This window comes from Telopea speciosissima, unplaced genomic scaffold (assembly GCF_018873765.1).
Source record: "Telopea speciosissima isolate NSW1024214 ecotype Mountain lineage unplaced genomic scaffold, Tspe_v1 Tspe_v1.0718, whole genome shotgun sequence".
In the NCBI taxonomy this organism is placed as follows: domain Eukaryota; kingdom Viridiplantae; phylum Streptophyta; class Magnoliopsida; order Proteales; family Proteaceae; genus Telopea; species Telopea speciosissima.
This window is the reverse complement of record NW_025318054.1, coordinates 2,508-16,241: the sequence shown is the minus strand read 5'-3', so window position 1 is coordinate 16,241 and position 13,734 is coordinate 2,508. Positions and strand designations below refer to the sequence as shown.

At 40.3% G+C, this 13,734-nt stretch overlaps 1 protein-coding gene across 1 annotated transcript; it reads right to left on the bottom strand.

Moving 5' to 3' along the window:
- Positions 1-1,807: 1,807 nt before the first annotated feature.
- LOC122648296 (caffeic acid 3-O-methyltransferase-like) lies at positions 1,808-11,773 on the bottom strand (the record flags this gene model as incomplete). Its single annotated transcript, XM_043841524.1, has 6 exons — positions 11,325-11,773; positions 6,629-6,939; positions 6,463-6,527; positions 6,065-6,357; positions 3,741-3,804; positions 1,808-1,864 (listed from the first exon to the last, which is right to left on the bottom strand). Coding segments are annotated over exons 1-6 (1,227 nt in total), but the record flags the coding sequence as incomplete, so codon positions are not given.
- Between the last annotated feature and the right edge of the window lie 1,961 nt (positions 11,774-13,734).

Below are 13,734 nucleotides of genomic sequence, written 5' to 3'. Positions count from 1 at the left end.
AAGGGTCCCTACATGTTTTTTATTATAAGTTGTGACTTTGTTGGTACTTGGTATAGCTACAAAGAGCTTAGAAGAATTCCCATTGAAAGACTTCAAGAAATAGATATTCCAGAAGGACCCATTGATTCAAGGTGCTTTATAAAAATGAAAATGATCACTAAATAACAACCCTTTCAGCCAAAATCTCTATTATAAACTTTCTTTGACAGTTACAAAGCAAAAAAAATGCCAAAAGAAAATTGGATAATTTTCAACAAAAGACTAATAAAAATAGATATACTGAAAGGGAAATTATGCCTTTTTAGAGAAAAGCCAGCCTTGAGACTATTCAAAAGATTTATATTATGGAAGGCAGAAGGACCCCTGCATCTGGTTCAGACCATAATATAATTCTCGACCTCTTCCCCACTTGGTTTCCATCATCATACCTTCCACCCTAAGCGAAGAAACAAACACAGAAATTCCCTTTTTCAGCTTTTCATCTTCCAGTAGAGTTCTCACCAGCAAGAACCCATTAGCAGGTTAGAAATCTCATATATTTTTCAAGAAATTTGTCAAACTAGATCAAAACCCACTTCCCAAAATGCTGATCTGAAATGGGTTTTCAAGTTTGCCTTCTTTTTTCAATTCTCTGTTTTATTCCCAGAAACCCCGACTCAAACAGTTAATTAAACCCCAGTTTGTTCAGAGACAGACAGAGCTGTACTACTTGGATTCAAAGGCAAGATTTTGAAGGACACAATAGAGATTCTCTCTTCATGGATTGGTAAAGATTGTCTTGGAGGAGATTGGGAGGGCATTCAGTGTAACCCTACAGGGAGGGTGATTGGTTTGGAGTTGCAGAGACCTACTGACAGAGAGAGTGGTATGTACATGAAGGGCACCTTGTACCCTTCTCTGGGTAATCTCCAGTTCTTGGAGACACTGGTGATAAGTGGGATGAAACAGATTGGAGGTCCTATTCCAGAGAGCTTCTCAAAGTTAATCCACCTCACCCAACTTGTCCTTCAAGATAACAGCTTTGAAGGATCCATTCCTCCAAGTCTAGGTCAACTGCCCTTACTGAAGACACTCTCCCTGGGCTGATTCCAGATTTTTTTGGATAGTTTCATAATCTAACCTCTGTTGACCTTTCAAATAACAAGCTCTCAGACCAGATTCCCAGTTCCCTTTGTAACTTGCGCAATCTCATGGAACTTTCTCTGAGCCATAACCAGCTCACAGGACCTTTCTCTTACCACCCTTTCTCTGAGTGATAATCAGCTCACTGGTCAAATCCTAGTTTCAGTTTCAAGGCTACAGAAACTTTGGCAACTTAACCTGTCAAGAAATGGGTTTTCAGATCCCTCACCAAGAATCCTTCCAAATGGCATCCTATCTCTACTGTCAATAGACTAACCCTACAACAAGCTCCATTTAGCAAATGTTCCTGACTGGATTACAAATAAACCCCTCACAGATGTGCACCTTGCTGGTTGTAACCTCAAAGGTCACTTACCAAACTTTCCAATGCCAGAATCTTTGGCATCAGTAGACCTCTCTGATAACCAAATTAATCACTCTCCCAGGCTACCAATCACAAATACAGAAAAAAATAAAAAATAGAAGTAATAAATATATCATGATAAAGGACTAATGAACATTTCATAAACCTACAAACAAATGTCGAACAACCTTGAGATTCAGGCTAATCACAGAAGAAAGCCAAAATATGGAATGCAATCCGTACAAACCATGAAATTTTTTTTAAAAACCCTCACTCTAATGCAACGATAGATAAGGGAGAGAGAGAAGAAATATGCCATACCTGTGTTAATCCAAGATGTTCCTTCCAGTGGAGATTTTCAAATGAACTTCCTAGAACCTGAAATGGAGAAAAAATTGGTTAGCAATCAATAATTCCAATTTTTTTTAAAAACACCCTAACTACAATGGAACGAGAACGATAAAGGGAGAGACAGAGAGAGAGAGAGAGACAGAGAGACAGAGACAAAGAAAACGAGAATGATAGAGAGAGAGAACGAGAGACTGTCTTCGCTTGAAGTTGTAGAGACTGTCTGCGCTTCCTTGGAGTTGCAGAGAAACAGAGAGAGAGAGAGAGAGTGTGTTGTGAAGAACCTGACCGTTGCAGAGCTTGTCTTCACTTCCTTGGAGTTGCAGAGATTGTCTTCGTCTTCGGTTCCTTGGAGAAGAAAACAAGAGAGATGTGCAATGCAATCGCAATCAGAGAGAGAGAGAGCAGGGAAGGGGACTGCAGGAGAGAAACGGAGATCGCAGAAAGAGAAATAGAGAGACTTCCCACTCTCCCACTCTCCCAAAGATTCCGGAAGGGAAGAGACTTCGGCGGGATTCAGCTACGTAGCCGTTGATAGAGGGTTTCAAATAATGACCTGTTGTTGCTGGTTTTTCTGTTGAATTGGGGGAAGACGTTCAACGACTCAGATTGCTCTAGGTGAAATCAATGGTCACCAGAAACAAATGTCCTGCAAACTTATTTGACACGTACGTACCGCGACCACTTATTTTTGGAGAAAAAGTCGCGGCGCGATCGATATATTTCGTTAAGCGCAATATTAAACGCAACAATTAAATCTCAACCGTTGAAATTTAATCAGTTGATCTGAATCGTTGAATTTTCAACCTGCTACCGGTTGTCTCACGTCTTCTACCTCAGCTCTCTCTTCCCCTCTCTCTGCTCCTGCAATCCTATTCTCTCCAAAACTCAGATAGAATCACTTACCAAAAAAAAAAAAAAAAACCACCCCTGCACCCCAAAACCCATCTCCCCTGTAAATCTCTCTTCCCCTCTAAACCTATTCTCTACAAACCCAGAGAGAATAGATTTACAAAAAATATATATATAAGGAACCGAAGATCATACTTTTTTCTATTTTTGGTAAACAGCCACTGGAGAAAGAATAACTTTGAGATCCGCGATCCGGATCTCCATAGGGACCATTTCTGGATCCGGTTCCAACCGCTTTGTGCCACAGACGATAAGATCTACACTTGCTGTTGAAGAAAAAGAAGAAGAAGCTACGTTGAAGAATCATTTTTCCTCTTGGAATTGGGAGGCTCTCCATGCTTTAAGATCGTCACCTGTCCCATGACAAAATTCTTGAAGATTTTGAAGAATCATCGGAGCTCAAACCGAGAGAAACAATCAATTTACAAAAAACAAATATACAAAAGTAAGGAACCACCCCTGCAACGCAAAACCCATCTCCTTGAAGCACTCCCCAATTTTTTTTTTGTGTTGATTTTTTTCTCTCAAAACCCTCTTTTTTCCTCGATTATCTCCCTTGAAATTCTTTTTTTTCATTTTTTAAGAAAATTGAAGAAGAAGAAGCCACTGTGTATTGTCTCCTCTCTCCTCCGCCCTCCCTGTGTATTGTGGGTGGGACGATGAAGTTTTTTTTTTTTTTTTAATGAAAGGGAAGATGGAGATTTTTGCATTTCTGTTCGGTTCCAAGATCCCAGAGATTCAAGGGTCTTCAATTCGATTTATTTTTACAGGGTCTTTTGATCTCTGAAGTCTTAACAGGAAAGGAAAGAAGTTTTGGTTTTAAGCCATCTCATCGGCATTGGGTCATCTTCATCATCAGCATAAATCATCTTCTTCTTTTCAATTGTTGGAGTTTCATTTTTTATACCTTTACGAAATGGACAAAATGAAAACTCTGCTGAAACCCAAACCAAATCCACAGCAGCAATTGAGAGATTGGCAGAGACGGAGAAACCTGTGAACGGAGAAGAAGAAGAAGTCGGAGAAACTTGAAGCACTCCCTGCAACGAAGAAGAAACCTGTGAACGAAGAAGAAGAAAAAAGAAGAAACCTGCTCTCACGGTGAGCGGGTTTATGGGTTTTTTTACTCAATGGATACGATTAAAAGGTCAAAAAATAAACGGTTTAGATTAAGATGTTGCGTTTTGTGTTGCGTTTAAAGAAAATAACTATAGCGCCGCTACCGCCCACTCGTAACTGAATAGGGGTGTCAATGGGTCGGGTTGGGCGGCTTGGGCTAGGCCTGCCTAAACCCTGACCCTGACCCTAGAGGCCTTAACCTGAACCCTGACCCTGACCCAACCCTGGCAGGGCCAAGAAACCCTCAACCCTGACCCGACCCTGCCAGGGTTTTTCTTAACCCGGCCCGACCCGACCCGACCCTGATAGGGTCAGGCAGGGTCGGGTTGGCCCTGATTGACCCTGACCTTGACTTTATTTATTTATTTATTTATTTATTTATTTTTGGAAATGGTTTTTCTTATGCCTGTAATTTTTATTATGTCAAAGTTGATCAGATTGTAATTTTCTAGGATTTGTCAGCAATGCAAGTTAAAATATTTTAACTTAATTTGAAGCAGTAAAAATGAATAGCTTATAAACACTGCACTCAATGAATCTCGTTAGATTGTCCTACGGTCAATCTCTCTATAAGGCACCAATCATGTTACATTCAAACACCATGACCGATCAAAAAGCCAAGTAAGAGAAAGAAACAGGGCAATAAGCTCACAATACTCAAATTAAGATCATTAAAGCCTTAACCAATATAACATCTTATACAAATAGAAAAAATTCTGAGTATAGAGTCTGAGTAGTTCATGCCGAAGATACCCAAGGTTAAGACCCACTCCAATCCACCTCTCATGAAACCTTATGAAAGCAGGATTCATACTACATCATAACTCCAATCCACCTCTCTTGAAACTTTATGAAAGCAGGATTCATACTACATCATATCATTATTTAGTGTCGCATTAAGCTGACAAAAAACAGGGGAAGCATCATCAATCTCATGACTGTGTAACCATCACACTAACCAGAAGGTCAGGTTACTAAAAGCCACACAAAAAAATATTCAATAATCCAAAATAAAGAATGATATGAATAAGGGTATTAGAAAAACAGAGGAAGAGTGTACGGAAAGGGAAGGGAGGGAACCATGGAAGAAAGAATGGGAATCGAAAGGAAATCTATTTGTACGGTAATGGATACAGAAAATGGGACATCTAAAACCTAAATCCGATATAACCGACCAGAAATAGGTAGGGGATGATGAGACTCGACTCTTTGAGTCTTCATATGGCGACACTTTGGCATTCTAGGTTTTTGATTGTTCTGTTAATCTAATATAATGGAAGAAGAGTTGGGCTCACTGGGTAGAGTTACAAGCTCCAAGAGATGCTTTGATCCAAGAGCTAATATAATGGGAGAAGAGTTGGGCACTTAGGCTCACAGATTCGATTTTTTTTTTTTTTTCATATTTTCTTGATACGAGAAAAAATTGGAGAGATATAAAGAGAAAACATCATCGATATTACCTGAGCGAAATCAACCCATCAATCACTTGCAGAAGCTGGCTGCCGTCGCTGCTATGGAAGAGATAGAAGTGTCGTTGGGAGTGAAGGAGAGCGGAGAGGTACAACGCAAGCTGCTGGATTGCCGCTATGAGTGAAGGAGAGGAAGGTCGTAGGTTGTTGCTTACCTCTGAAAACTTTGGTCACCGATTTTCGCCGTTGTGCATGTAGCTTTTGGTCAGCCTTCTCCTCCAAAGTCCAAACGAGAACGATAGATAAGGCTAATCCAGACATCGCAGAGGGAAAGAGATAGGGTTTCGAGACGGCGCATGAAGGGAAAGAGAAGGGACAGAGATGGGATGAATGAAATGTGAATCGCTTTTAGGTTTTGAGGGTTTTTTTATTATTTTTTGTTAGGATAAAGAAGAATAAAATATATATAAATATCTATATATCTATATATTATATATATAAAAGCATATATATATATATACTTGTAAACAATTCAGGGTCGGGTAGGGCCGGGTCGGGCTCAACCCGAGGCCTAAACCCGAACCCGACCCGACCCGACCCTGCCAGGGTCAGGCTATTTCTAAACCCTGACCCGCCCTTCAGGTTGAAAAATCAGGGTCGGGTCCGGGCCGGGCTCAGGGCGGGTTCGGACGGGTTCAGGCCGAGCGGGCTTTATTGACACCCCTATAACTGATTAAACAAACAAGCACTAGATTCTTATTCTAATCAAAGAAAAACTTGCATCTCTTACTTTACATATTCGATGACACACAGGTTAATTACAGGGCACATCACTTGACAACTACGAAACCCAGCTCCCTTGGCAAGGTCTTCAAACTCTTTCTCAGTTCTTTCTTTTCCTCCAGGATTTATCATCATCATTAAATTGTCAATTTGATATCCAGCTCGAGCTATACGGTTAGTTTCGACAGCTTCTGAAAGAACAGCATCAACGATGATCATCTTTCCACCATCTGGTAATGCTTCATAGCAGTTCTTCAAAATTGTCAAACAATGTTCATTACTCCAGTCATGCAATATCAACTGAAAGTACGTCCATGTATAAATAAACACATAAATGAATATGTTAGAAAACATAATCTATTTGCTGCTTTTGATGAAAGATCCAAAGATAAATCCAAAACTCACTTTCATAAAAATGGCATCCCCTTTTGGAACACTTTCAAACATGTTACCACCAACATGCTCCACACCTGTTTACCAAATTGATTTTGTAAATCTTAAGTTATTCATCTAAATCCATTGGCTGAAAATCAAATAATGTATGCAAAAAATAAAAAATAAAAAATATTACCAGGATGGGATGGTGCTTCTGAAATAACGTGAGGCAAATCAAAGTTAATACCCTTGATTGATGGGTACTTGGAAGTGATCATTTTAAGGGCAACTGCTAATCCACCACCAACATCAACCACTGAATTTAGTCCTTCAAACCCTTTGTATGTCTGAAGAAGTTTGTTCATAGTTATGATGGTTTGGCCTTTCATTGCCTCATTGAAAAGCACGTTAAATCTAGGGTCCACACCTTGATACTCAAATGCTGTCATTCCAAATGCCTTGTTAAATGGAATTCCACCTTCAAGCATGGCCTCTTTCATATGGAACCTACAATAAAAACAAGAACAATTGAATACATACAAGGAATTTATCTAATATTCTAATGTCTTCAGCAAAATTATTGGCTACCTTGTGATAAAGACTCCATGAATTAGACCTTGTTAAGATAAATTTTGTGATTTGATAAAATTCATTATGACCTTGGCCACGGTGATCAGAATCACGGTCAACATAAAAGTATGGGAAAAAGAACTCTGTCTACAAGTGTGGCCTATGCCAACACTCCCATGAGTCTATCTCTCTTCTCCCCATATGAAAAGGCAGCTCTGCTCCCTTGTTTTAAGGAGGAGAGAGATAGACAACCTATGCCAGCACTCCCAGACAGAAAACTGCTTCCCTAAAAGTATATATTGAAGGGAAAATGTTTCTTGTCTGGGGTGTAGTCTATGCTAGCATCTCTCTCTCTTTCTCTGACTGACTAAAAATCAGCAAAAAAAATATATTAGAATAAAGGATGTACAAGATTTCTGTCCAGGCATTCTTAGAACGAAAGAAAAATACAAATTGACTTCTACCCTACTGTTATGTACAATAGTCCCACATCAGTCCCGTAAGGGCTTGGGTGTGGGCATATATAATATTGGGTTCCCTCCGCTTGTAGACCAGTTTATGAGGATGAGTTCTTCCAATCGTATCAATTGGTGCTTTAATTGAAGAAGATTTCAGCACAATTAACGACTCAACAGCGCCAAATGCGTGAGGAGTTCATGACGATCTTGACGCCCACGCAACAAAAGTTAGAGAAACTTTCCTCTGACTTCGAATCAAGTAAGGTTTCTGCATCTCAATCTTCTGAACAATACCTGCCTTCTGCGGGCCAAATGCCACAAGTTCCACCATCGCCCTCTCCATTCAAAACTATCAAGGAGGATTTTCCTTGGTTTCATGGAGGAGATCCCACCGATTGGCTCTTCAAGGTAGAGCAGTATTTTTCTTTTCACCAAACCACAAACTTACTTTGGTTTCTTTCCACATAGAAGGACCTGCATCTAGCTGGTTCCAGTGGATGTATCACAATAGACAACTCAGGTCTTGGACCGATTTTGAGTCTGCCCTCAAGTATCGCTTTGGACCATCTGCCTATGATGACCCACAAGGGGCACCCTCAAAGTTAACTCAGACAAGAACGGTGGTAGAATATCAAACAGAGTTTGAATCTTTGTCTAGCAAAGTCTATGGTTTGTCTGAACAATTTTTGAGAAGTTTGTTTCATTTCCAGTCTTAAACCAGAGCTTCGAAGAGAAGTTTTAGCACATCAGCCCATTAGCCTGCACCATGCCATTGGTTTAGCTTGATTACAAGAAAACAGATTGTCTGAAATAAGGACTTCGGCAAAATCTTGGGAATCCCAAACTGGAATTCAAAGTTCTATTCTTGGTCCAAAGCCTTCACCTCAATTGACTATTGGAGCTGCCACAAATAAAATTCCCATCAAGTGACTTACTCCTTCAGAAATCCAACAAAAACAAGAGAAAGGGTTGTATTTTAACTGTGAGGAGAAGTTTCATCCGGGGCATAAGTGCAAAAATCGGATGGCATTACTGTTGTTGGAAGGTGAGGGAGGTGAAGGATTCCAAATGGAAAATGATGTTGAATTGGTTTCTGACCACTGTGATTTCAGTCTTTCAAATCCGGCTATAAGCTTGCATGCCCTGATGAGTCAGTTAACCCCAAAGACTATGACGATGCAAGAAATAATAGGAAATCAAAGGGTTCAGGTACTCATAGACGGGGGTAGAACACACAACTTCATTCAAGAACGAGTTGCGAAATTTTTTGATCTTCCGATCACTCTTTCTAAGAATTTTCAGGTTCAGGTTGGTAATGGAGAGTATCTTTCTTGTCTGGGAATGTGCTCTGATGTTACAATATCAATACAACAACATTCTTTTACCACCAATTTTTTTGTCATTGCATTACAAGGAGCAGAGGTGATTTTGGGTGTTCAGTAGCTACGTCTATTAGGGCCAGTTACTATGGATTATTCTACTTTGACAATGGAATTCCAGTGGCAAGGACAAAGAGTTCAGCTACTTGAAGATGTGGACAAGCAGCTTGAATCTTTATCAATCAAGCAGCTTAAGAGATTGGTCAACATTGATGGCATTGCTTCATGTTTCAGCTTAGTGGGATGTCCACCCTTGCAAGACAACAACTGCACACAAGGTCAAACCCAAGATGATTTACCTCCTCCCATCCATGCCATCTTACAACAGTTTCAGCAGGTATTTTCTAAACCTATTGCCCTGCCTCCTCATCGAAACACTGACCACAAGATTGTGTTAGAACCTGATGCTGCACCAGTGAATATCAAACCTTATCGATATCCTCACTTTCAAAAAAATGAGATAGAAACATTAGTACAGGAGATGCTTCACACTGGAGTTATACAGCAGAGCACTAGTCCCTACAGCTCTCCGGTGCTCTTAGTTAAAAAAAAAAGGTGGCAGTTGGCCTTTTTGTATGGACTATAGAGGTCTTAATGCTGTCACCAATCAGGACAGGTTTCCAATTCCCACTGTAGATGAACTACTTGATGAGTTAAATGGAGCAACTGTGTTTTCAAAACTGGATTTAAGTTCAGGTTAACATCAAGTTCGAATGTGTGAGGCTGATATTCCAAAAACTGACTTTCGGACTCATCATGGGCATTATGAATTTGTGGTGATGCCGTTTGGCCTCACAAATGTGGCATCTACATTTCAATCCACCATGAATCAGATTTTTCATACTTTTTTGAGGAAGTTTGTTATCATATTCTTTGATGACATTTTAGTATACAGCAATAGTTTATTGGAGCATATAGATCCTCTACGGCTTGTCCTTCAGTGTTTAGCAAAGCACCACTGGTTTGCCAAAATGAGTAAGTGTTCCTTTGCTCGTCACTCCATCGATTACTTGGGTCATGTAATCACAGCATTTGGTGTTGAACCTGACAAGGCCAACAAAGTAAAGGCAATGTTGACTTGGCCGATACCGGTGAATCAAATGCAATTACGGGGATTTTTGGGTCTCATTGGCTACTACCACCGTTTTATCAAAGGGTTTGCTTCCATTGCAAGCCCTCTAACTGATCTTCTCAAAAAAGAAGGTTTCACTTGGACCACACAGACTGCTCAAGCTTTTGAGTTTCTTAAGAGGGCCATGACCAAAGCCCCTGTTTTGGCATTACCTGATTTCACTCAACCGCTTGTTGTGGAAACAGATGCTTCAGGGGTAGGCATCGGTGCTGTCCTACTGCAGTTGGGACATCCAATCGCGTTCCACAGTAAGAAATTGTGTCCCCGTATGCAAAAGGAATCTACTTAGATTAGAGAGCTCTATGCAATCACTACCGATGTGGAACTATTGTACTTAACATTCTGCAAATGGCGACAGTATTTGTTGGGTAGCAAGTTCTTTATTTATACTGATCGGAAAAAACTTACAGGAACTCATGCACCAAACCATTCAGACTCTAGATCAACAGTATTACTTGTCTAAACTTCTTGGTTATCAGTTTGAAATTTTATACAAGCCAGGAACGGAAAATGCCACTTCCGATGCTTTGTCACGTCTGCCCTCTTCTTCTACTGCTCCGCCAAGTCTTATGGCTATTACAGCTCCAACCTTTGAGTTTCTAACACAATTACAACAGGAGATTGCTAGTGATCCAGACCTTTTACGGCGACAAGCTGATATATTGACTCATCCTCACCTCCATGACAAATGGTCTGTTCGTGATGGCCTTATATACTACAATGAGAGATTGTTTATAGGAGCACACTCAGCCCTCAAACCTACTCTCCTTGAGGAGTTTCACTCTTCTCCAACAGGAGGGCACGCTGGCATTCAACGGAACTATGTACAATAGTCCCACATCGGTCCCGTAAGGGCTTGGGTGTGGGCATATATAATATTGGGTTCTCTCCCCTTGTAGACCAGTTTATGAGGGTGAATTCTTCCAATCGTATCACCTGCCTTCAGCATGGCCATCTCTACCCCTATTCATTGAACCGATGGGAGCGCTCATTGGCTCTTGCCTACCCGCATAGCCTTTGCTACCAGGCAGGAACCTTTATTGAATTATCTACTTATTTTGTATACTGTTTTTTAGTACTACCTAGTTTGTTTGTTTGTTTGTTTCTTTTCTTTTTTTTTTCTTTTTTTTTTTTTTTGGTGCTTGAAGTACTACCTAGTTTATTCTGGAGGGAATAAAATCAACAAGGATTGGAACTTTTCCAATCAAAATATTTTGTAAGATACCGAAGAGGGCTTAATGTACCTTTTCCCCCCTTTTCTCGAAGCCCATGGCATGAGCAGAAATAGAAAAAAACGAATCAAATTAAACAGCAAGCATAAACATAGCTAAACTAAGGGGGATTCATATTTACCAGCCCTGCATGGGGACCCTGTCTTGGTGCATAAGCATCAACATATCCAACGATCCCATCTCTTCATTTTTAAGGAATAGCTTGCAGATTGGGGTCTGCCCATAGAGCCTCTCAATCCGGCCATTCTCATGTCTCTTCAGTGAACAAGTGAGAACTGAATAACTGGCTAGGAGTCGAAGGGCACGATCAATCATAACCGGGGCATCTGGGTTTTGTGTGGCAAGCTGAGAAGCAATCTCAGAAGGTGAGACTTCTGCTCCTGGACCAGCTTTGTTGATGATCTCGAGAATTCCGAGCTCGACAACCCATCTCAAAACCATGGGAAGGACTGAAGAGCTTGCCAATTGCATTGCATATAAACAAGCTTCCTCATCCTCATATTGCTGCTGCTGCTGCTGTCCCATCGTGGCTTTGGTCTGGTTCTGATTTGAATCCATGGAGTCTGTTTCTTAGGAATTGGGATTCTGTGTTAAGAGAGATATAGAGAATATAAGAATCCGAAAAAGTGATGTGGCAAGATAAGAACCATAAACCCTTGTCCAATTTCCCTCCATAATGCTTACCCTGTCTCTTCCAGTTAGGTAAGCACACGTGTCAGGTTGCCAAAGTGGGTCACCAAGCCAAGCTAATCCAACCTTTGACGATTGAACCATTCAAATCTTCTAAAACTAAAATACAAAAAACCAGCAAAGAAAAAATGGTTTCTTCTCTCCTTTCCAACATTTCAAACACCTCTACTTCTCTCAGCCTTTATCCTTTCATGCTTAACCCCTTAGCGCCTTTGGCCCTTCACATCCTTTTCCCTTTCACTTTTTTATTGTTTCATGTCACACATGGGCTTCATGTTGGATTTATGTATCCAATAAATTCGGTTCGGTCTGGTTCAATTTGATTTTATTTTATATTAAATCTTTATACATTTTGGTTTAATATTATCACATGTGATATAAACTTTTCAAGCATTATGTATTCGTAAGTATTACTTAAAATGGTAATCACGACTAGGGTTTGGACTGGGCACCCTTATCATATGGTCGTTGCATTGGGTATGCCTAGACATGTGATGTCAGGGTACAAATACGAGTACTCACGTGTTCGATGTGTGTATTAACGAAGAATCTACTTTGTCGATTCCCTCATGTGTTACTGTCAGATGTAGGATGAGATAGATATAAGTCACCGAGACCCGTACCTAAGAGGACCCTATCACTGTAAAATGTGACCACATTTTTTGGTTCATCAATGACTGAGACTCAAGTGAGTCAAAGCCGGTGTTCTGGGAATACGCGAATATTTTGTGAGTGAAGGAGTTACTCAACATGGTCACCACTGCCCGATTGGGGAATATCGAGATTGAGGTTGTCTTTGAATGGTCGGATCGAAATTTGGGTCCAATCCCGTTTTGAAAATGGTTTTTGCAAAACCTATTTTATATAAAATGATAGATTATATATAGTTATTTAATTGAAATGTTTTATCGAGTTTTACGGGACCCGATCATATTCATAGACACTCTTATATGGACATGTACTATGGAATGGGGTTTGGCAGTACTAGTGTACATGCCCTAGATTCCATAACAATGGTGTTGATTAGTGGACGGTTGGTACATGATAATTTATTATCATGTAGGGGTTTATTTGGAATTTATTAATATAATTGGTTATTTATTTAATTAATGGATATGGTGCTTATAATAATTATCCATAAATTAAAAAAATTAATTAATTATACTATTCCCTATTAGATTCTACTTCTCCACCAGTTAGAAGCCCTTCAGGATTAAACAAGGTTAAGCCAACAAGGGGAGAGAGTCAGACTCTCACTGGGATTTTTTCCATCCAGGGTTTTAGAAACCCTGGCTTTATATAAACACCAAAAACGCAGGAGGGGGCAGCTCCACGTTTTTGGCAGTGCCCCCCCTCCCACGTTTTTGGCTCTCCCTCTCTCTCTTGTGACCTCTTCTCTCTCCTTCTTCTTGCTCTCTAGTTTTTTAGAGTTAGGGTTTTAGAAACCCAGATCTGTGATTGAGGAATTGAAGAGAATCTAGGATTGGCTTGGAGAACCTTAGTTGTAACATTAGAGGTTCAAATCTGTTTACGTGGAGTGCTCGTTGGAGGAAGAACCACTGTCTATTGGAGGAGCAACAATTGAGGCTCATCAGGTTAGCAAATTTATGTTAATTTCTATTGTTTTGATTATGTGATTATTCATGGGATGTGAAAGAAACCCGAATCGATTCCTTTCCGCTGCACATTCGAGTATGGGATGGAACCCTCTATCCATGGGATGGAATAGAGATGTGTTTTCTCTTTGTCATGGATCCGATATTTTATGGGACAAGAAAGAGAAGGACTGGGTATTGGTTTGTCATACCGAACCCTAACAGGGTCATAGTAGGGCACTCATG